Source organism: Entelurus aequoreus, linkage group LG08, assembly GCF_033978785.1.
Source record: "Entelurus aequoreus isolate RoL-2023_Sb linkage group LG08, RoL_Eaeq_v1.1, whole genome shotgun sequence".
Lineage (NCBI taxonomy): Eukaryota > Metazoa > Chordata > Actinopteri > Syngnathiformes > Syngnathidae > Entelurus > Entelurus aequoreus.
Genome location: NC_084738.1, coordinates 49,491,223 through 49,513,357, shown reverse-complemented (window position 1 = coordinate 49,513,357; position 22,135 = coordinate 49,491,223). Strand labels below are relative to the sequence as shown.

The 22,135-nt window shown below is 38.1% G+C and overlaps 1 protein-coding gene across 1 annotated transcript in view; it reads right to left on the bottom strand.

Annotated features, from left to right (window-relative positions):
- The window catches only part of LOC133656006 (gamma-aminobutyric acid type B receptor subunit 1-like), a 507,931-nt gene that overhangs the window by 462,504 nt on the left and 23,292 nt on the right, over positions 1-22,135 (bottom strand). Inside the window, exon 3 of the mRNA XM_062056726.1 lies at positions 10,039-10,056. Coding sequence (XP_061912710.1) covers positions 10,039-10,056 — 18 coding nt within the window. The remainder of the gene's footprint in view (positions 1-10,038; positions 10,057-22,135) is intronic.

Below are 22,135 nucleotides of genomic sequence, written 5' to 3'. Positions count from 1 at the left end.
ACATTATGTATCTGTTAAACACATTTTCGTTAGTGGAAATCAATTTGATTGCAAATGTTAGAGACAGTGTGAGTGTTTTGCTTCACGAAGAATAAAAACAAATTTACCCATCTTACGAGTTCTTTTTTTTTGTATTTCTTCAACATACAAGTTGTTCAAAGGGTTTTGTTCAGTACAGGGACGGCGTGGCGAAGTTGGTAGAGTGGCCGTGCCAGCAATCGGAGGGTTGTTGGTTACTGGGGTTGAATCCCCACCTTCTACCATCCTAGTCACGTCTGTTGTGTCCTTGGGAAAGACACTTCACCCTTGCTCCTGATGGCTGCTTGTAGCGCCTTGCAGGGCAGCTCCCTCCATCAGTGTGTGAATGTGTGTGTGAATGGGTGAATGTGGAAATACTGTCAAAGCGCTTTGAGTACCTTGAAGGTAGAAAAGCGCTATACAAGTATAACCCATTTATCATTAATTTACAAAATTAACAGAATGAAATAAAACATTTTTTTCTTAACTAGAAATATTTTATGCTTTATTTAAAAAAAAAAATTTTTTTTTTTTTTGTATGGCAGGTAATTTGTTATATACAGTTGTGGTCAAAAGTTGACATAAACTTGTAAAGAACAATGTCATGACTGTCTTGAGATTCCACTCATTTCTACAACTCTTATTTTTTTGTGATAGAGTGATTGGAGCACATACTTGTTTGTCACAAAAAACATTCATGAAGTTTGGTTCTTTTATGAATTTATTATGGGTCTACTGAAAATGTGACCAAATCTGCTGGGTCAAAAGTATACATACAACAATGTTAATATTTGGTTACATGTCCCTTGGCAAGTTTCATTGCAATACGGCACTTTTGGTAGCCACCCACAAGCTTCTGGCAAGCTTCTGGTTGAATTTTTGACCACTCCTCTTGACAAAATTGGTGCAGTTCAGCTAAATTTGTTGGTTTTCTGACATGGACTTGTTTCTTCAGCATTGTCCACATGTTCTCAATGGGGTTTAAGTCAGGACTTTGGGAATGCTATTCTAAAACCTTAATTCTAGCCTGATTTGGCCATTCATTTACCACTATTGACATGTGTTTGGTCATTGTCCTATTGGAACACCCAACTGCGCCCAAGACCCAACCTCCGGGCTGAGGATTTTAGGTTGTCCTGAAGAATTTGAAGAATCCTCCTTTTTCATTGTCCCATTTACTGTCTGTAAAGCACCAGTTCCATTGGCAGCACTACCACCACCATGATTGATGGTAGGAATTGATGTTCCTGGGATTAAAGACCTCACCCTTTCTGCTCCAAACATATTACTGGGTATTGTGGCCAAAGAGCTCAATTTTTTGTTTCATCTGACCACAGAACTTTCCTCCAGAAGGCCTTATCTTTGTCCATGTGATCAGCAGCAAGCTTTAGACGAGCCTTAAGGTGTCGCTTCTGGAGCAAGGGCTTCCTTCTTGCATGGTAGCCTCTCACTCCATGGCGATGATTGTGGACACTGACACCTGTGTTCCAGCAGCTTCCAATTCATTGCAGACCTGCTTTTTGGTTGTTCTGGGTTGACTCTTGATCATCCTGACCAATTTTCTCTCAGCAGCAGGTGATAGCTTGCATTTTCTTCCTGATCGTGGCAGTGACAAAACTGTGTCATGCACTTTACACTAACAAACAATTGTCTGCACAGTTGCTCTTGGGACCTTAAGCTGCTTTGAAATGGCTCCAAGTGACTTTTTTGACTTGTTTCAGTCGATGATTCGTTTTTTCAGATCTGTGCTGAGTTCCTTTGACTTTCCCATTCCCGCGTTTGTAACCAAGTCTAATAACTGCATCACATGAGCCCTATTTGAAGGGGTTTAAAGAAGTCAACAGGTGTCGTCAATCATAATCACTCACATGAAGTTAAGAGGCCATGCCATGAAGCTAATTTGATTTGATTGTAACTTTTCTACATCACCAAAATTAATAATGTATGTTGCTGTATGTATACTTTTGACCCAACAGATTTGGTCACATTTTCAGTAGACCCATAATAAATTCATAAAAGAACCAATCTTCATGAATTTTTTTTGTGACAAACAAGTATGTGCTCCAATCACTCTATCACAAAACAATAACAGTTGTAGAAATATTTGGAAACTCAAGATAGCCATGACATTATGTCCTTTACAAGTGTATGTAAACGTTTAACCACGACTGCATATTATAAGGTAGAAGCATAATATCTGAATTGAACACTTGTAAAAATACTAAGAGTTTTGAGAATTGCCTCATTTGTCGATCCTCGGCCACTGTGAGGGGCCTGCGTCACGAGAGCTGCTAATGTTAGCCAAGTTAGCTCATGTGTGTTGAACTAGAGATGACTGAAACAAAGTAGTAGTGTATGAAAAAAGCTCAGCTTCCTCATTAACATGACATGATGTCAGAGTTAAGGAGTACATGCCTACAGTGACCAAAGAATGGCAAAGTTTGGGACCCCAGAGCCGATTTTAATTTGCCGTATTGAGGCAGCGCTTTTCACGCATTCGGACCGGACCTTATACAAAACCTCTTGTATCCAGTTTGAAAGTCACAGCCGACGAAAAGAAACACAGACAGATGTAGAAATGTACTGATGACGGCAAAGTTATGGCGTTAATTTTAATTTACTGTTTGATTGATTTACTTACTACTATCGGCCCAATCCTACAATTGTGTAAATGTTTTAATGGTTCTGAACATCAAATGTATTGCTTTTTAATGCCATTAAGCCCTTAATTTTGTCAAAATCACTTTAATGTGTCAGAGTTTGTAGTTGACGAACAGAGATGATGGCAGGCATTGAATGGGAAAACATGATTTAATTAAAATACTCTGGCAAAAAACAAACAAAAGGGAACAAACAAAATGCGCGCACAAGGCGGAGAACAAACTAAGCTATAAACTAAAATAGCACAAAGCTAACTGTGGACAATAAACAAAAACACTTACTGTGACACGAAGGAACTATGACTAAAGCGGAGTGGACAAAAGTAGACGGAGCTACAACGACAAATAGGTAGAAGGTAAGTGACAAGTGACAAGTATTGTAATGACAATGATCCAGCCGTGACTGGAGGGCAGGACAGGTTTAAATAGGCAGCTGGCTGACTGGCACCAGGTGTGGCCACGTGCCAATCAGCCACAGCTGAGGGGACAAAGCACTCAGGGAGAATCAGGAAATGAAGACAAAATAAAAGCACTGACAGGAAACTAAGAACAGGAAACCAAGACAAATGCAGAGGCAAACTAAAACTTGACCAAACTGTCAGGGACAACCCTGACATAATGACTTTTAATGCTTTGTAATGCCCTGCGGGAACCCTATTTCAATTGTACGTGCAGCCTTAATAAATCACACGCAACACGCCCAGTAATAGTGCACGCTATTTTATAGATTGCACAAGCTGTTTACCGCATGGTGTTTGTATCTTAGTAAATCAGACTTCAAGTTCTCAGGTTGTGAATGTGGTCTGGTTGCTACTTTTCTTGAGGATAAAGGAACCACTTGCTGTTTATTTGGACAAGACATGAGGACGGCATGTCCCTGGAGCTATGGAGCAGAGCGAACTCAGCTGGAGTCAGTAGAGTTTTATTTCTTAATTTCATTGTGAAGACCCACATAAAACCATTTTCTTGGTCGATTTGGGACATAAACCTTTCACTTCAACAGTCTTCTTTATTTATTTTGGAATATCACTATGTCGCCCTGTGTTTTTGTGTGTCACTGACTCCCCTTAGTATTATCTACCTGCATTTCTGCTGTCTGACAGATTGAGCAACAGACAAGAAGCATTAATCAAAGCGCTCAACACTGTGGGCTAAAACCCTGCAAGGAGATCTGCACACATTAGCAGCAGCATTCTGGCTTAACGATACATGTATCAGGACAAGATTGAATCTCAAAATATTGTTTAAGTGACACTTCTAAATCTTGATCATGCTACAGGCGGACTAAATTTACCAGCAGCTATGGTGACGCTGAGCTACAATATGGTAGACCTTAGGTTAATATGAATGGGAAATTGAATGTAAAACTGTTATATTTGTATGCAGTTAAATTCCGCAGGAAATGGTCAAAGACACTTTAGCTTGCTTATAGGAAGTTGCTCTTTGTGTTGCCCAAAGTGTGTCTGTTGTGCTGTCATTATGTGTTCGATTGTCAATAGGGCCTGAGTAGGCGATGCAGAATACCGTAATGGTCCTATTGAAACTTCTATGTGTTTTATTATTTTTCTTCTATATAACTTACCGAGAGGGACAAGCGGTAAAAAATGGATGGATGGATGTTTTCTAACATTCAGGGAGATTCAGGAGTGTACAAAGTGCAGCCTGTGTTACATAGTATAATTACAATTATATTATGTTTATAATTATAATATTGTTACAAGAAAAACATATGTTGATATCAACAACACAAACCTGCCACACAGATTTGTCTTTAAATATACAGTATGTACAACTTTACTTAGCTTTTTGTTAAAAAAAGACGTATGTCATAGACAATTATGCAAATTGTATGATGATGTCATATTGATAACACTGCGGTTTGGCCTCCAAACTACAAAGTCAGCATTAAATTGACCTTAAACCAAGAGAAACCCAATAAAATTGAAATGTTTAGTACAGTGTGGGATTTGTTATATCCTTGTTCTACAAATCATTGAAATGTTCCATTTTTATTGCAGTAAGATAAAATTGTAATTGCATCACACACCTACAAACAAATATTTTACGCACATATTTTTGCACTCTGCTATTTGCAGAATGTTATTAAAACCAGCCAGGCTGCCAGTTTTATGACCTCTACTCTGAACAAAGACAGATGAGGTTCTGCTTGCCAGTCATGCAGAATGGAAACAGTTCTGCTTTGTTACAAAGAGTGCAACATTGCCTCTGTGAGGTACAAGGCAGTACTGTCACTGAAGTGTAAATGATGCACTAAATAGAATAGAATAGAGAATACTTGTACTGGCGGCACTGACAATGCGCTGTCAGACTTACTGATACTTAAGAGTTTTCTTAATAGATGTTTCTGGTGTAGGTTTTTTTCCAATACATCCCAGCTAACCCTGAGGTTCATTGTAATTGTCAGTAGATATTCAAAAAAGCAGTCACTCATTTATCATTATTGTTGGTTACAGTTTAGGCCAGTGATTCTCAAACTGTGGTACGCATACTAACAAGTGGTTAGCGGGCTCCTTCTAGTGGTACGCCAAGTAATCACTTAATTAAACATGGTAATGACGTGACTCAAGCCATACTTTAATGGTTTCCAAATAGGGCCTGTAACACAGCAGTAAAACAGCTGATCAAACAAAAGAGAAGTCATCATCATGGACCCACTAGCTGCGGAAGCTAGCTCTTCAATCAGCTAAACAGAGGCAATAACTGCACGTTGACGTTTTTACGAATTTACAGAGGAATTTGTGAAACTAATACAATATAAAAAGAATGCTATTGTAAGTTAATAACAGTAACACAGACACATGTAAAAGTGTTAGCACATTAGTTCATGCTAACAAAGCTAGTTTGATTATATTATGATAGGAGTTCAATTCAGTTCAGTTAATTTATTTATTTAATTAATAAAAAATACAACAAAGAAATAAAATAAAAAATAAATCAATCAACATAAAATTAAAATAAAACATGAATAAAAAGGAGCAGAATAAAGTTAAAAACTTATAATATTTGCCCCCTATTTTACAATATTTAAACCAATAATGAAGAAATAATTCTACTTAGTCATATCTTTTAATCACCACTATTCAATTTTTTTTTTTTTGGAATACCGAAAGAGATGTATATTGTTTTATTCTACTGTCAAATTTGTTCCATAATCTAACACCTCTGATTGAAATACATATTGCCATTATCACCGTTCTAAATGTAGATTTATTAAAGATCTCAGTTCCTTTCAGATTATAACTACTTTCTCTTTTTACAAATCTGTTTTAAATGTTGTTTGGTAGAATTGTTGAATGTGCTTTGTACACGATTTTTAGGATATTATACTCTGCCAGGTCATAACATTTTATTAACTTTAATTGTTTTAATATTCAGTTTGTTGATTCCCTGTATGTATTTGCAGGGAATTCTTCTTTTTTGCATTTTTACGGCTCTTTTCTGCAGAAGGAAGATTGGATTCAAATATGTTTTACAGACACTACTACACACTTCAAGACAGTATGTTGGATGTGGAACAATCAGTGAGTTATACAAAACATACACTGATTTTTGATTTAGCATGTATGCATTAAACATTCCTATCAAAGGTGACGTTTAGTAGATATACATTTTTTAAGTTATATTGTAAAACTTACAAACGTTGCTTAGAGTGATGAATTAAAAAAAAACAAGAGTAGAAACGCTATAGTAGACTGAACAGCACTTCTACTTTCGGTTCAAGGCACAAAAAAGTGGGAAATACTGTAGACTTTCAACCCGCAGCACCTGCAGTGAGAAAACTCATCCAAAAAGAGCGCCATAGCACAAACAATGACACCTTTTCAGTGTCTCTGAGTTGGTGTTACTACTACGTAAGTTACCTTTGTATAAGTTGCAGAGTTCAAAGTTCGGCTTACAGTCCGGAAAATACGTTAATAATGCAGCCAAACAATAGAAGCAGATTCCATGAAAGACCCACAAACATCACTCCTCTTTTCATTACCTGAACATATTCCGACTGAAATCACCACATTGTCATAGAAGACAATTGTGGTCTGATCAGGGGTGTATTTGGGGCCAAAGGCAAACCCACCGGTAGTCATTGTGGCTCGCTACATACCAAAACCAACTTATGATTTATCATGTTGTTACAGACAAGGAATTGTTTTTCTGTAATTGACAGGAACATTAATCATATATCTAACTAAGTTTACCATTCTGAGCACTTTAATACTCAGATATTTGTGATGAAACGCGTCACTCGCAACGTCATGTCCGCATCCTACCCTTTAGAGCAGATGCATTCGGTGTCACGTTGACCCCTTGGGTAATTGTAATAAATCTGTTGTCTTCTCGCCTTCTTCTATTTGTTGCTCTGCTTGGGTAACTGTTTTATTTAATTGAAAGAAAACAAACAAAAAAAGATTTTTAAAACAATCTTAATTGATGCATTTTAATGTATTTTTAACCTTCAAAAACGGAGACAAAATATATAAATACCATATTTTCCAGACAACAGAACGCACCATTATATAAGCCCTAACCACTAAATTTTAGAAGAAAAATAATGTTTGTCCATATTTTAGCCACACCATACGATAAGTCGCAAAAATCTATACGTTGTGAAATGAGATATTTACGCATATAGAGTTTTAAAATTGTTATTTACATACCTTAATTCTTCCCAAACGGTGCAAGTAACACAGCAGTAAAATGGCTGATCAAACAAAAACAAAAAATTAATCGTCATGGAACTGTAGATAGCTTTTGCTCACTTCATTTCGATGAGGAAGAACAATGACGGGAAGAACGAACCGCCGAGTGGACCAAACCATTTTTAGGAATTCATATCAATTCAATTTAATTTATTGGAAACATGTCAAAAATTGTCAAGCACACATTTTGCTCAAGTGAAGAAGCAAAGATTGTCTGGTCCCACCCTTGTGCCGTAAGCAGAAAAAATTTAAAAAAATTAAGAAAAAAACAAAAGGTAGCAAGTGATAAGAAGTAACAAATAATTCAGAAGGAGTACATTAGTGTAAAATGGGGTTGTATGGTATACCGGTACTAATAAAGTACCGCGGTACTAATGAATTCAAAACGGTATGATACTGCATTTGAAAAATACCGGTACCGTGTTTCATCCGCATGCTGCCGTGCGGCGGTGACGTATAGAGCGGAAGAGCATGTTTAGCATATCAGCGCACACACTCACAGCACGCACAAGGAGAAAACAGTGAGGAGAGGAAAACTGGCAAATAAAATACATTCTACCTATTGGTAATAAAGACGGTGCGTTAAGCACAGAAGTGCCACGCTGCAAGCGCTGCTTTAAAACATGCCTTGCTAAAGGTGGCATGATTGAAGTATTACCAACTTTGCTTCAAACTTAGCTAAACGATTCAATAACAAGTAGCCAGATCGACAAGTTATATAGTTAACTAGCTACCCTGTTGTGCCAAATAGATACTTAGGCGCGCACATGGCTGCTTGGCTTGATGCCAATTATTTAGCGGAAGCCAAACTGCCAACGTAACGCAAACTAATGCAAGTGAAATGGCTGAATTTTGTAACAAATTCCTACAATTGTTTTATGTTTAACAATGTGTGTTTTACCTGCTAAATGTAATTTCTGTTTACTTTCATCCATAGTATTGTTTTTAGTATTTACTAATGATTGTATTTTTTCTTAAAGCATAGACCAGGAGCGGCAGCCATAAATCATAAAGCATAATGCCAATAAAGTTTTCTATTATATTCCAACCTAGTCCTAGATTATGGTAGGCTATATGTAATATATAACATTGTAAATTGTTCTTTGAGTGCAACAAGGAAAGTTTTATAATGTTTATTTTATTCTTCTAAAATTGTTCTTTGAGAGCAATAAGAACCATATGTTAAACGTATGGTAAGATTTTTTTGTTAAATGAAACCAAAAGTTTTTGGTGGTCCCCTTTATTTTGAAAAGTATCGAAATACATTTTGGCACTGGTACCAACATATTGGTATCGGGACAAATCTAGTGTAAAGAGGAACTTATTCATATTCTAACCCAGTCACACAAAGAGTACATGATTGTAATATCAGTCCCTTTGCTTCAACACTTCTTTAGTATACCTAGTAAACACCATCTGCTTGTATTTTTACTTAAACTGGCTCATGCTAGTACATTGTTTAAATTCTTTACTCAATCCATTCCATAGTTTAATCCCACATACAGTAAAATACGTAAATAACTAACTTTCAAAGTTGTGTGTGTATATAAATACTTTAGGTTCTGTTTATTCCAGAGATTGCATTTCTCTTCTTTTGTATAGAAATACTGTTGTATATTTCTGGGCAGTCAATTGTTATTTGCTTTTTACATGATTGTTGCAGTTTGAAAATGTACAAGATCAGTTAATTTCAATATTTTAGAACCAATGAAGAGAGGTATGTTCTATATGCAGCCTTATGTATTACTCTGAGTGATCTTTTCTGCAGTACTGTTAGTGAATCAACTGTACTTTTATGATTGTTCCCCCATATATCTACACAGTAACTCAGGTATGGTAACACCAATAAACATTATAGAGTATGGAGTGACTTTTGATTCAGGTGTCCTTGTGCCATATTCAATACTGAAAAATTCCTTGCAACTTTATATTGTATGGGCTTGATGTGCTGTTTCCAGCTCATTTTATTATCTATGATAACTCCTAAAAAAAATTACTGCACTACATCAATACGTACACCATCTATTTGTATTTGACTATTTTCCTTACTATTTCTAAATAGCATTAATTTAGTTTTACTTAATTTCAAAGATAATCTGTGTTTATCAAATCATTATTTTAGTTTGTGTATTTCTAACTGCACCATTACTTCATTCGTGTTTTCCCCTGAGCAGAATGCAGTAGTGTCATCTGCACATTGTATTAACTTGAGGTTTTTCATGCTTTTATTGATGCTATTTATAAAGACATTGAATAGTTTTGGTCTAAGAACTGACCCCTGGGGTACACCACAAGATATATCTAAAAAAACTGTCTGATTTGTGTTCTCCTATCCTCACGCATTGCTTCCTAGGAAGGGGCAAAGGGGGACATTGAAATGATTAAAATTAGAATATTGAATGACTTGTGGCTTTGTTTGAATTCAGATTCATTCCTATGAATATATATTAATTCAGTGTATGCATAAACATTTTGTCACAGAGGCTACCAGGGGCTCAGTGTGTGCCTCAGCGAACTGTGGGCCCTTAGAATTGCCATCACCTTCCCCTCTATACGACAGCCCTGGTCATGTCAGTATAGATGCAATACATTTTAGTAGAATGTACTGTGTCAGAGGCATTCAATAAAGATAAAGATGTTCTTACCTTTGAAATTCCGATCATCTTCAGCAACCACCAAAAAAAGAAAAAAATCATAAGGACAATTAGACTCAGTAGTGGAACCTAATTTAGTTATTAACACAACGGTATAGTCTATTCATTTAGGCCAGGGGTCTTCAACATTTTTCCTCTGAAAGCTAGATGAAAACCAAATGTCGGTATCTGCAAATAACTGCAAATAACACCGAGTTTTTGAACAGCACAAGGAACAAAATCTGGTTCATCTGCAGTTTATGTCATGTCCATACGTATCATTTCTGGTTTCTGCAAAATGCTTGCAAAAGTAAGAGCATAATACTGAAGCAAATTGCAGTGTTGTCTGACCATGTGCAAATCCTTGCCTCCATATTTTGAAGTTGCTAAATCTTAGATCAGGGGTGTCAAACTCATTTTAGCTCAGGGGGCGCATGGAGGAAAATCTGTGCACACGCGGCCCGGACTATTAAAATCACGGCATTAAAACTAAAAAATAAAGTCACTTCAGATTGTTTACATTGTCTTACTTTGACCAAAAATAGAACAAACACATTCTGAAAATATTACGATAAAAATATAGAAAAAAATACCGGCAGCGGTAAAGTTGGAAAGTTAATGAATGTTTATAACTGAATACATTTTACATATGCATAAAAATGTGTTTTCTTTTGTATGATTTTTTTTAATGAATTAAGTAACATTTATGACAACCTGTTTCCAAAACACAATATGGAATGTGAGATATAACAGGATAATGCATACATTTATCATTTGTTTTCAAAATAGTTATAAAAAAGTGGAACCCCAAAAATGTACTGTGGGACCCCATTTTTATGACTTGACCCATTTTGAAAATTTCTAGCGCCAACACTGATGGAGTATTGGCGCGTGCAAAACAGCAACAGGTGGCTGTGGCCTGCGGGCCGGTTCTAATACTAATCAAATATCATCATAGATAAATGGCCACAGATATTTCATTCGCGGGCCAGATCTGGGGCTTGACTTTGACACCCCTGTGTTAGATTGTTTCTTCAAATGAAAATACATGGCAACTAGAGCAACAGGTTGGAAACCCTTGATTTAGACCCTACATATACAGGTGTACATAATTGTGTCATTGCATCCAGGAAATATTGGTGGAGCTATACACGCAAAATTGTAAACTTGAGTTATTAGGCAGGCATAATGTCCCATTAAAACAACATGACATATCTTTGACACTAATTTGTAGTATTTTTTAACAAAGACATCAGAAATGTGTTCAGTGTTCCACTTTATTAACCAATAATTTCCCTTTCGGCAGAGGTGGGTCAGTGTACTTATATGTCAACTGGTACATGTTTAATTGTAATGCATTTTGTGAAGTATAGTGCATGCAAAAAAAAAAAACAGATGCACCATTACGGCAGTATTGTTATAGCAAAACATGTTTGAATACACATTATCAGATCCTTGTGTCCTTATTCTAATTTGTGTCTGTGTTTATCTCTGTGCGTGTCTGTTTTTAGAAATGTGTGTGTGTTTGTACGTGAGTGTGTGTGTGTGTGTGTGTGTGTGTGTGTGTGTGTGTGTGTGTGTGTGTGTGTGTGTGTGTGTGTGTGTGTGTGTGTGTGTGTGTCTGTGTGTGTGTGTGTACGTGTAAACAAGTTCTGTGGCTGTGTTGTGATTCACGCGTGTGCAAACAAAACCTTTCAACTTCCTTTTCCCTCCAGTTACCACTAGTTAGCACACAGCACCCAGTGATGTTAACGAGACTGAAGCTAAAGGGGCTGTTTACAACATTTACACAGATGCCTCGAGGGTGCCAACTTTCCAGTGTAATTTACACAATATTGCTTCTGATTTTACTGACTTTGTGTCTGGCTCACATTCCGCCCATTGTTCTCAATGGGTACCAAGAAAAAATGCCTAATGCTTGTGTTGTTTTCGGCTGTACGAATCGTTCAAATAGCGAAAAGGATAAACGTTTCTTCAGAGTTCCTCGAGAGGTAATCAAAAAGGTTGGAAAAGTGCTAGATTTTACGAAACAATGATGACAAAAGCACGCAGCTCACACTCCAGTATAGTCGAAGAATGTATGAGATTGCAGTGATCACTTTGTTGACGCTTTGTTTGATATACTTTTACAGTTATTATTTCTCATTCAAGTGTTATCTCAATATTATTTGTATTTCCTAAACATATGTTTGCTACGAGTGTTTCGAAAATCACCAACTCGGCGTGTCACAATAAAAGAAAGCAAATGTGAGCAAAATCTAAAGACTTTTACCAAAAGCTTCATGCACAAACACAATGTTGAGGTCAATAATTATATTTTGATGGGAAAAAACAGGCTAGTCGCAAATGGCACGTGCAACAGCAACAAACATGGCTTATTCAGGTGCGAAGTTAAATCATGAAATGCAACCTTACCCGAGCAAAAACGATGCATGATTACCCGAGAGAGTCTTGATACAAATGTCCTTGACCCAGTCACACACAAACAAGCTGTAGACCTCCATGCTTTTACAAGTTTCCATCACTTTTGTCGTGTAGAATGGCGTCTGGAGCACAATAGTTCGATATGTTACCAAGGTATAATCCTTGATATCAGTTGACAAATCTTTTTTTGATAAAATATTTGATCTATTCCATTGCAAAGTTTGACTTTTTTCTTGTATCTGCTTTTTGCAGGAAGATTGAAGCCTCTTTTGTACTCAGATAGTTCGCCCGCTGCTTGCTGTACAACAGCCCTCTTGGCTTGGTTGACCACCACTGGTTTTCACTTATGGGAAGAAGTCACGTGTCAGAATACAGGCAATATCCTGCCCTCTTCCGGCTTCTCGTACGTAATATTGTAATTACGAACGTACTCAACACATGCACGTGCATTAGCTTTAGGTGTTGTTAGCTGATAATAACTATTTGGACAGCTAGCATTAGCTGTCATTCAATGTATATTCTAACATAACAACAACATGACTGCAAGTTGTTTGTGGCTTCTCTCGGACTGCTTTTGCACGTGTGCACGCGCTCCATAAACACCAATCATTTTATTCGGGCCGGTAAAAAATTTTATTACACTAACTTTGTAATTGTGAAAAGTACAGACAATTGTCAAACAAATGTGTTTTGTTAAACCATCAATGGTAACACAAACTTGCCGGTGGTGTTTTTGTTATATTTTTTTGCTTAGAAAATGTTACTGTGAGGAAGTTGCAAACAGCACATTTAACTTCCAATTCATACTTTATCCTTAAAATGTCATGGTCATTGAATAATTTGTCACTATTGTAAAGCAAATTAACAACAAAAAGTTGCTTTAATTTATAATAAATAAAGGCAACATTTATATTCAATATTAGGAGTGCTACAATAAATACATTCACATTCAAATCGCTATTCTTACTTTTTCCGATTCTAAATCGATTTGTAATTTTAAAAAATCGATTTTTTTAAAAACCAAACACATATACATAAATATATATGTTTTTTGCAATTTTTTTAAGAATACATTTCTGTATTGGAAACAATAAGCAACTGTTATTGATATCGTTATTATTATTGATACCTTTGTGTTTATCAATTCACGGTTTTCCTTTTTTTCAGTATTGTATTTAAATGAGTATTGTAATTACATGTCTTGTTAAGTTAAAAAGTTAAAGTGTCACACACAAACTAGGTGTGGCGAAATTATTCTCTGCATTTGACCCATCACCCTTGATCACCCCCTGGTCAATTGCTTTGTAAATTTCAATCCAAGGTATTGTAAAGTTGGGATTGGGTTGGGGTTTTTGATTATGAGTATATACTTTCTGTAAAAAAAAATTTTTTCAATACATTTAAAAAAATACGTATTTTAGGCCAACACTGTCGTACGTCTGCAGCTAAGAAAAGCTTTTGTAATCTGTAACCTGTTTGGAAAAGGTGATAGTATAGTATATAATATATTACGACAATCGGGTTAAATCGAGAATAGATTTTGAATCGAATCGTCACACCAGGAATCAGAATCAAATCGAATCGTGAAGTGCCCAAAGATATCCACCTCTATTCATAGGCGCCGATTTACATTTCTGCCAGTGGGTGCTCAAAGTGTGTGTATTAGAGTTGTCCCGATACCAATATTTTGGTGCCGGTAGCGGTACCAAAAGTATGTTGGTACTTTTCGGTACTTTTTTGTAAATAAAGGGGACCACAAAAAATTTCATTATTGTCTTTATTTTACTTGAACTCCAAGTACCTCGGAGTCTTGTTCACAAGTGAGGGAAGAGTGGATCGTGAGATCGACAGGCGGATCGGTGCGGCGTCTTTAGTAATGCAGACGATGTATCGATCCGTTGTGGTGAAGAAGGAGCTGAGCCGGAAGGCAAAGCTCTCAATTTACCGGCCGATCTACGTTCCCATCCTCACCTATGGTCATGAGCTTTGGGTTATGACCGAAAGGACAAGATCACGGGTACAAGCAGCCGAAATGAGTTTCCTCCGCCGGGTGGCGGGGCTCTCCCTTAGAGATAGGGTGAGAAGCTCTGCCATCTGGGGGGAGCTCAAAGTAAAGCCGCTGCTCCTCCACATCGAGAGGAGCCAGATGAGGTGGTTCAGGCATCTGGTCAGGATGCCATCCGAACGCCTCCCTAGGGAGGTGTTCAGGGCACGTCCGACCGGTAGGAAGTCACGCGGAAGACCCAGGACACGTTGGGAAGACTATGTCTCTCGGCTGGCCTGGGAACACCTCGGGATCCCCCGGGAAGAGCTGGACGAAGTGGCTGGGGAGAGGGAAGTCTGGGTTTCCCTGCTTAGGCTACTGCCCCCGCGACCCGACCTCAGATAAGCGGAAGAAGATGGATGGATGGATGGATGGTCTTTATTGTAACAAAAAATCTTAGGCTACATTAAACATATGTTTATTATTGTAAATTAGTCCTCAAATAAAATAGTGAACAAACAAGACAACTTGTCTTGTAGTAGTACGTAAACAAACAAAGACTCCTAATTAGTCTGCTGACGTATGCAGTAACATAGCGTGTCATTTATCATTCTATTATTTTGTCTACATTATGAGGGACAAACTGTAAAAATGGATTATTAATGTACACTACCGTTCAAAAGTTTGGGGTCACATTGAAATGTCCTTATTTTTTAAGGAAAAGCACTGTACTTTTCAATGAAGATAACTTTAAACTAGTCTTAACTTTAAAGAAATACACTCTATACATTGCTAATGTGGTAAATGACTATTCTAGCTGCAAATGTCTGGTTTTTGGTGCAATATCTACATAGGTGTATAGAGGCCCATTTCCAGCAACTATCACTCCAGTGTTCTAATGGTACAATGTGTTTGCTCATTGGCTCAGAAGGCTAATTGATGATTAGAAAACCCTTGTGCAATCATGTTCACACATCTGAAAACAGTTTAGCTCGTTACAGAAGCTACAAAACTGACCTTCCTTTGAGCAGATTGAGTTTCTGGAGCATCACATTTGTGGGGTCAATTAAACGCTCAAAATGGCCAGAAAAAGAGAACTTTCATCTGAAACTCGACAGTCTATTCTTGTTCTTAGAAATGAAGGCTATTCCACAAAATTGTTTGGGTGACCCCAAACTTTTGAACGGTAGTGTACTTGTTCATTTACTGTTAATATCTGCTTATTTTTTCTTTCAACATGTTCTATCTACACTTCCGTTAAAATGTAATAATCACGTATTCTTCTCTTCTTTGATACTTTACGTTAGTTTTGGATGATACCACACATTTAGGTATCGATCTGATACCAAGTAGTTACAGGATCATACATTGGTCATATTCAAAGTCCTCATGTGTCCAGGGACATATTTCCTGAGTTTATAAACACCATATAAATAAATTAAAAAAACAAAGATCATGTGATGTTAAAAAATATCGATGTAATCATAGTAGTATCGACTAGATATGCTATTGTACTTGGTATCATTACAGTGGATGTTAGGTGTAGATCCACCCATGGCGTTTGTTTATATTGTAGCGTCCCGAAAGAGTTGGTGCTGCAGGGAATTCTGGGAATTTGTTCTGTAGTGTTTAAGTTGTGTAGGTGTGCAAATATTCTTCCAAAATTAGTTTGTCGTTGTTTAGTGTGGTTTCACTATATGCCACATGTTTATGACAGTGTTGGCATTGTCCATACGTCCACCCTTAGTGTGATATGTATGGCTGTTGAGTAAGTATGCCCTTCATTCACTTGTGCACAGTGTGTTCAAAGTCAAGATAATTGTGCAATTAGTTCATAATCGGTCACAATGAAATCTTGGTTAGGCTTTGGTAATTATACACTGCATGATTTGTGACTGTTTTATTATGTAAAACAGACCCAACTCGCCTCAAAATTAACAACAACAAGATTTCAAAAATGATTATAAAGATTGAAAATTGCCATCAATCCCACGTGGGTGCTCGGGCCCCAAAGCCACTATTCTATATAACTGTTGTGTATCGGTCAAAGGGAAGGAGGCGACACCAAGGCAGAACTGCGGTTTACCAGGTTTAAAACCTTTGATGGATGTGTGGGGTGAGTGCGGACGATTTGTGGAATTAACAATGTGAGATTCACAAGAGGATGTTGTCGGTGCGTGTTGAATGAATCTTTCGTCAAATCCAAGGGAGAAGGCGAAGAGGCAGTCTGCGTGGGCGGGCTGCGCCCAGCGCGAGCAGGGGCGTCCGAGCGCGCAGCTCCAGCTGCCGAGGAAAAGCGGGTTCGAGTCCGCGCCGTGACAATAACAAATATAATATTCCATCTAGGGATGTCCGATAATGGCTTTTTGCCGATATCCGATATTGTCCAACTCTTTAAATACCAATACCGATATCAACCAATACCGATATCAACCGATACCGATATATACAGTCGTGGAATTAACACATTATTATGCCTAATTTGGACAACCAGGTATGGTGAAGATAAGGTCCTTTTTTTTTTAATTTATAAAATAAAATAAGATAAATAAATTAAAAACATTTTCTTGAATAAAAAAGAAAGTAAAACAATATAAAAACAGTTACATAGAAACTAGTAATTAATGACAATGAGTAAAATTAACTGTTAAAGGTTAGTACTATTAGTGGACCAGCAGCACGCACAATCATGTGTGCTTACAGACTGTATCCCTTGCAGACTGTATTGATATATATTGATATATAATGTAGGAACGAGAATATTAATAACAGAAAGAAACAACCCTTTTGTGTGAATGAGTGTAAATGGGGGAGGGAGGTTTTTCCGGTTGGTGCACTAATTGTAAGTGTATCTTGTGTTTTTTATGTTGATTTAATAAAAAATAAATAAATAAATTAAATAAAATAACCGCTACCGATAATTTCCGATATTACATTTTAAAGCATTTATCGGCCGATATTATTGGACATCTCTAATTCCATCCATAATAACCTGATTAATCACATGTCTCTTTTCATGCAGTGACTATTATTAGTTTAATATCACACATTCCAGTTATATTGATTATTTGCTACGTATTTGAAAAAAAAAAGAGGTTTCACAAGTTATGTTTTTTAATCTTCAGTGTTGGTTTAAGAGCACTTGTTTTTATTCTGGACCTGAACTAATGTGGTCTACATGGTGAAAAAAAGGGTTAAATGTGACTTTATTTCATTTTACATATAAATAAAAGGTTTCACAAACCATAAACTTTGTTATGATGGATCTTTACACAACATTTATATTTATATTTTTGTTCCATTGTTGTTTTAGTCGTTATTTTGCACAACAAGAGTGACAAAATTATTCAATGATTACGATGTTTCAAGTAAAAAGTATCAGTCTGGTATCAACTATCAGTATTGCCCACCAATGGAATCTGAATTTAATTCCAGCTTTGTTTGTCACTGGGCGTTAGATGCCGACAAGTAGTGAGCATAGGCAGAAGAAAAGACAGACAATTGAGGGTGCCTGCTTCACACACAGTAGAACAGGGAGGGACACATATTCTTTTTACACACACTAAACAGACACACAAATTAAAGCACAGACACAGGATCTGATTGCACACACACACACACACACACACACACACACACACACACACACACACACACACACACACACACACACACACACTCACACACACACACACACACACGCACACACGCACACACAGATTGAGACACACAAAAAATAGCAGATTGTTTTGCTACAATAATACTTCCATACACTATGGCTTCTACTGTTTTGTGTAAGTGTAGTGCAATATTCACAGTGATTATATTTTGAGTACCCTGAAAGAAAACTTTATGACTCGTTTTGACTCCCTTCTTTATCAATAGCATAACGGGACGGCGTGGCGAAGTTGGTAGAGTGGCCGTGCCAGCAATCGGAGGGTTGCTGGTTACTGGGGTTCAATCCCCACCTTCTACCATCCTAGTCATGTCCGTTGTGTCCTTGGGCAAGACACTTCACCGTTGCTCCTGATGGCTGCTGGTTAGCGCCTTGCGTGGCAGCTCCCGCCATCAGTGTGTGAAAGTGTGTGTGAATGGGTGAATGTGGAAATACTGTCAAAGCGCTTTGAGTACCTTGAAGGTAGAAAAGCGCTATACAAGTATAACCCATTTATCATTTATCATTATAAGAAAATGTGCTGGGGGTGCTGGAGCCTATCCCAGCTGCACTAATTAATTATCTGTTTAGTCCTCTGTATATTTTTTTATATGAATAATATATCAGTCCCTCCAGGATATCGGTGGTTTTCTATGTGATTGTGCAGAATAAAAGGCAACTTTTTTTTATAATTCACGGTCAAATTATAATTGCTTGAAGCTTATTTTCTTCGTACACAAATAAATCCAGCATCGTTTTCTACGGCCTTAATTGTTTAATTTGTTAACCAAACAGACTTCCCACGAGTGTAGAATTAAGTGTGTCCGACTAAATACTTTGAAGAGTTTACTTCGGATGAAGAATCTTTTAAATATTTCTTAGCTAGGATATACTTTTTCCACAATAACATTCAGCTATTTTTGTTGATATTTGGCTTTTACATTTGTCTCAACCTTTAAATTACTCTGACATCAGCGAGTGTTGGTATACAAGCTGGAAGAGCCAAAGTTATCTTATGTGGTTGTTATTAAACCACTTGCATGTGGAAAATGCCTTTTTGTCTTTGTTGACCCACTTTCACAAAATACTGTGGTACTTCAAGATGAGCGTTTAAAGGCCTACTGAAACCCACTACTACCGACCACGCAGTCTGATAGTTTATATATCAATGATGAAATCTTAACATTGCAAAACATGCCAATACGGCCGGGTTAACTTATAAAGTGCAATTTTAAATTTCCCGCGAAACTTCCGGTTGAGAACGTCTATGTATGATGACGTATGCGCGTGACGTCAATCGCTGAAACGGAAGTATTCGGACCCCATTGAATCCAATACAAAAAGCTCTGTTTTCATCTCAAAATTCCACAGTATTCTGGACATCTGTGTTGGTGAATCTTTTGCAATTTGTTTAATGAACAATGAAGACTGCAAAGAAGAAAGTTGTAGGTGGGATCGGTGTATTAGCGGCGGACTACAGCAACACAACCAGGAGGACTTTGAGATGGATAGCAGACACGCTAGCCGCCGACCTCACCTTGACTTCCTCCGTCTCCGGGCCGCCGACCACATCTATGATCAGGTGAAGTCCTTCGTCGCGCCGTCGATCGCTGGAACGCAGGTGAGCACTGGTGTTGATGAGCAGATGAGGGCTGGCGTAGGTGGATAGCTAATGTTTTTAGCATAGCTCTGTGAAGTCCCGTTGCTAAGTTAGCTTCAATGGCGTCGTTAGCAACAGCATTGTTAAGCTTCGCCAGCCTGGAAAGCATTAACCGTGTAGTTACATGTCTATGGTTTAATAGTATTGTTGATTTTCTGTCTATCCTTCCAGTCAGGGGTTTATTTCTTTTGTTTCTATCTGCATTTAAGCCCGATGCTATCACGTTAGCTCCGTAGCTAAAGAGCTTCGCCGATGTATTGTCGTGGAGATAAAAGTCACTGTGAATGTCCATTTCGCGTTCTCGACTCTCATTTTCAAGAGGATATAGTATCCGAGGTGGTTTAAAATACAAATCTGTGGGTCAGCGGTTGGCGACAATATGGAGTAGTCACACTTTTTTCACGCTCCCGCAAATCTCATTCCTACCATTCTGTATAGCTCGACTGAATGCAGTAACTGCTACTAACGTTTTAATAGTACTAATACCTTTTCGCGCTAAATGAGAAAATGTCTAACAGAGCCAAAAAGGAGGAGCAAAGGAAGGAGGATCTGGCGGCAAGTACCATCATGGCTACGCTAACTACAATGCTAGCGGACCACAAGACTTCTCTCTCGTCGGAGTTTAACTCCGCCTTTTCCAAACTCAACAACACGCTGGACTGTATTCAGACCACATTTCTGGAAAACCAGAAGCGTCTCTCCTCACTAGAACTGTTTGCCGACACGACCAGCCAGGATATGCTGGCTATGAACACCAAGCTAACATTCGTAACCGAGGAGAACGCGAGGCTAAAAGCTAAGCTAATAGACTTGGAGAGCAGAAGTCGTCGGAACAACATAAGAATTGTCGGCGTACCCGAAAACATCGAAGGTCCAAACCCAACAACGTTCTTCTCTCAACTGCTGGTCGAAGTCTTGGGTGAACACACGCTGTCGTCGACCCCGGAGCTGGACCGTGCCCACCGCTCGCTAACAGCAAAGCCAGGCCCCGGTGAGAGACCGTGTGCTATCGTGATATGCTTCCACCGATTCCAGACGAGGGAGCTGGTGGTGCGGGAAGCTCGGAAACGCAGGGGCAAACTAAAGTACAAGGACTCACCGATACACATCTTCGAAGACTACTGCCCTGAAATACTGGAACAGCGGGCCGTGTACTGGGACGTCATGAGGGATCTCTACAATCTGGGCCTCAAACCAGCACTCCACTATCCGGCTAAGCTAATGGTTTCAACCGAGGGTGGAAAGAGACGACGACTCGCATCTCTCAAAGACGCCCAAGATTTTGTCAAATCCCACAATCAACGCAGCCAAGAACATGCAAAAGAGTAATCTCACTTGGTATGACTTTATTGAAACTTTGTTTGATACGATGTGACTACCCCACAGTGCATGGCAGGACGGCGCTAGCTTGGCTAACTGCAGCCATGTCTGGAGGCCACACTGCCGGCACCAACCTTAACAATCATCGCCTGCTTTATCACGGTTAACCATCCTAACATATCGCCAACTCCAGGCCTGACCGTGAATATTACATCTGTGTGGTCACTCATTGGATCCACTTTCATTCACTCTTTGTTTAACCTTTCAGCTAATATATTATACTGACATTCTAGAGCTAACCTGGTTAATATACAATTATCATTATTGTGTAAACAACCCGCAATATTTGTAATTATGTTTTATTTTGCTACATCGACACGCAAATTATTTTGTCTCCCCTTTACATTTATTTAACATGTTCTAATAGATATATATTTCTACACTGTGGTTTACTTTTTCTGTTGGTATTTGACCTAACTGCTGACCTACTTATCTCTTGGTTGGTTACTGTTATTCCTTACCCACACACCCATGATGGTATACACGTTCATGCATGGGTGTGTGTGTATGTGTGTATACATATATATATAGGTGTGTGTATATATGTATATGTACATGGCACCACTTGTACTTTAGGTTACTATATGTTTTTTGAGTTGTTTACACTTTTATAATTTATTTTTCTCGCTTTCTGAAGTTATCTTAGTACTGGGTACTATGTTTCCTGAGGGAATATATTGCAGTTTTGATGCACTTTAAAATGTTCTGACTCAGTTGGAGCCAATCTATTGTTCTCGGGAGGTGGAAAAAACCGGAAGCCGATATGGATACGTCCACGCAGGCGCAAGGACAGCGCACTGCTGTGAAAAGGACACTTAAGGTTCAGTTTCGACAATGGGGTTCTCAGGTCCTGGGACGATGGCCCTGTAGGTGGTTCCCAGGTTTAACCCACCTGGCATTGTTGTATGTTGTTGTGTCTGCGAGTATGTGTGTGAGTCTGTTGTGTTTTCTATATGTATGTGTTTTTATGGGTTTGTTTATCTCCTCATTCCTTCCTCTCACGCTT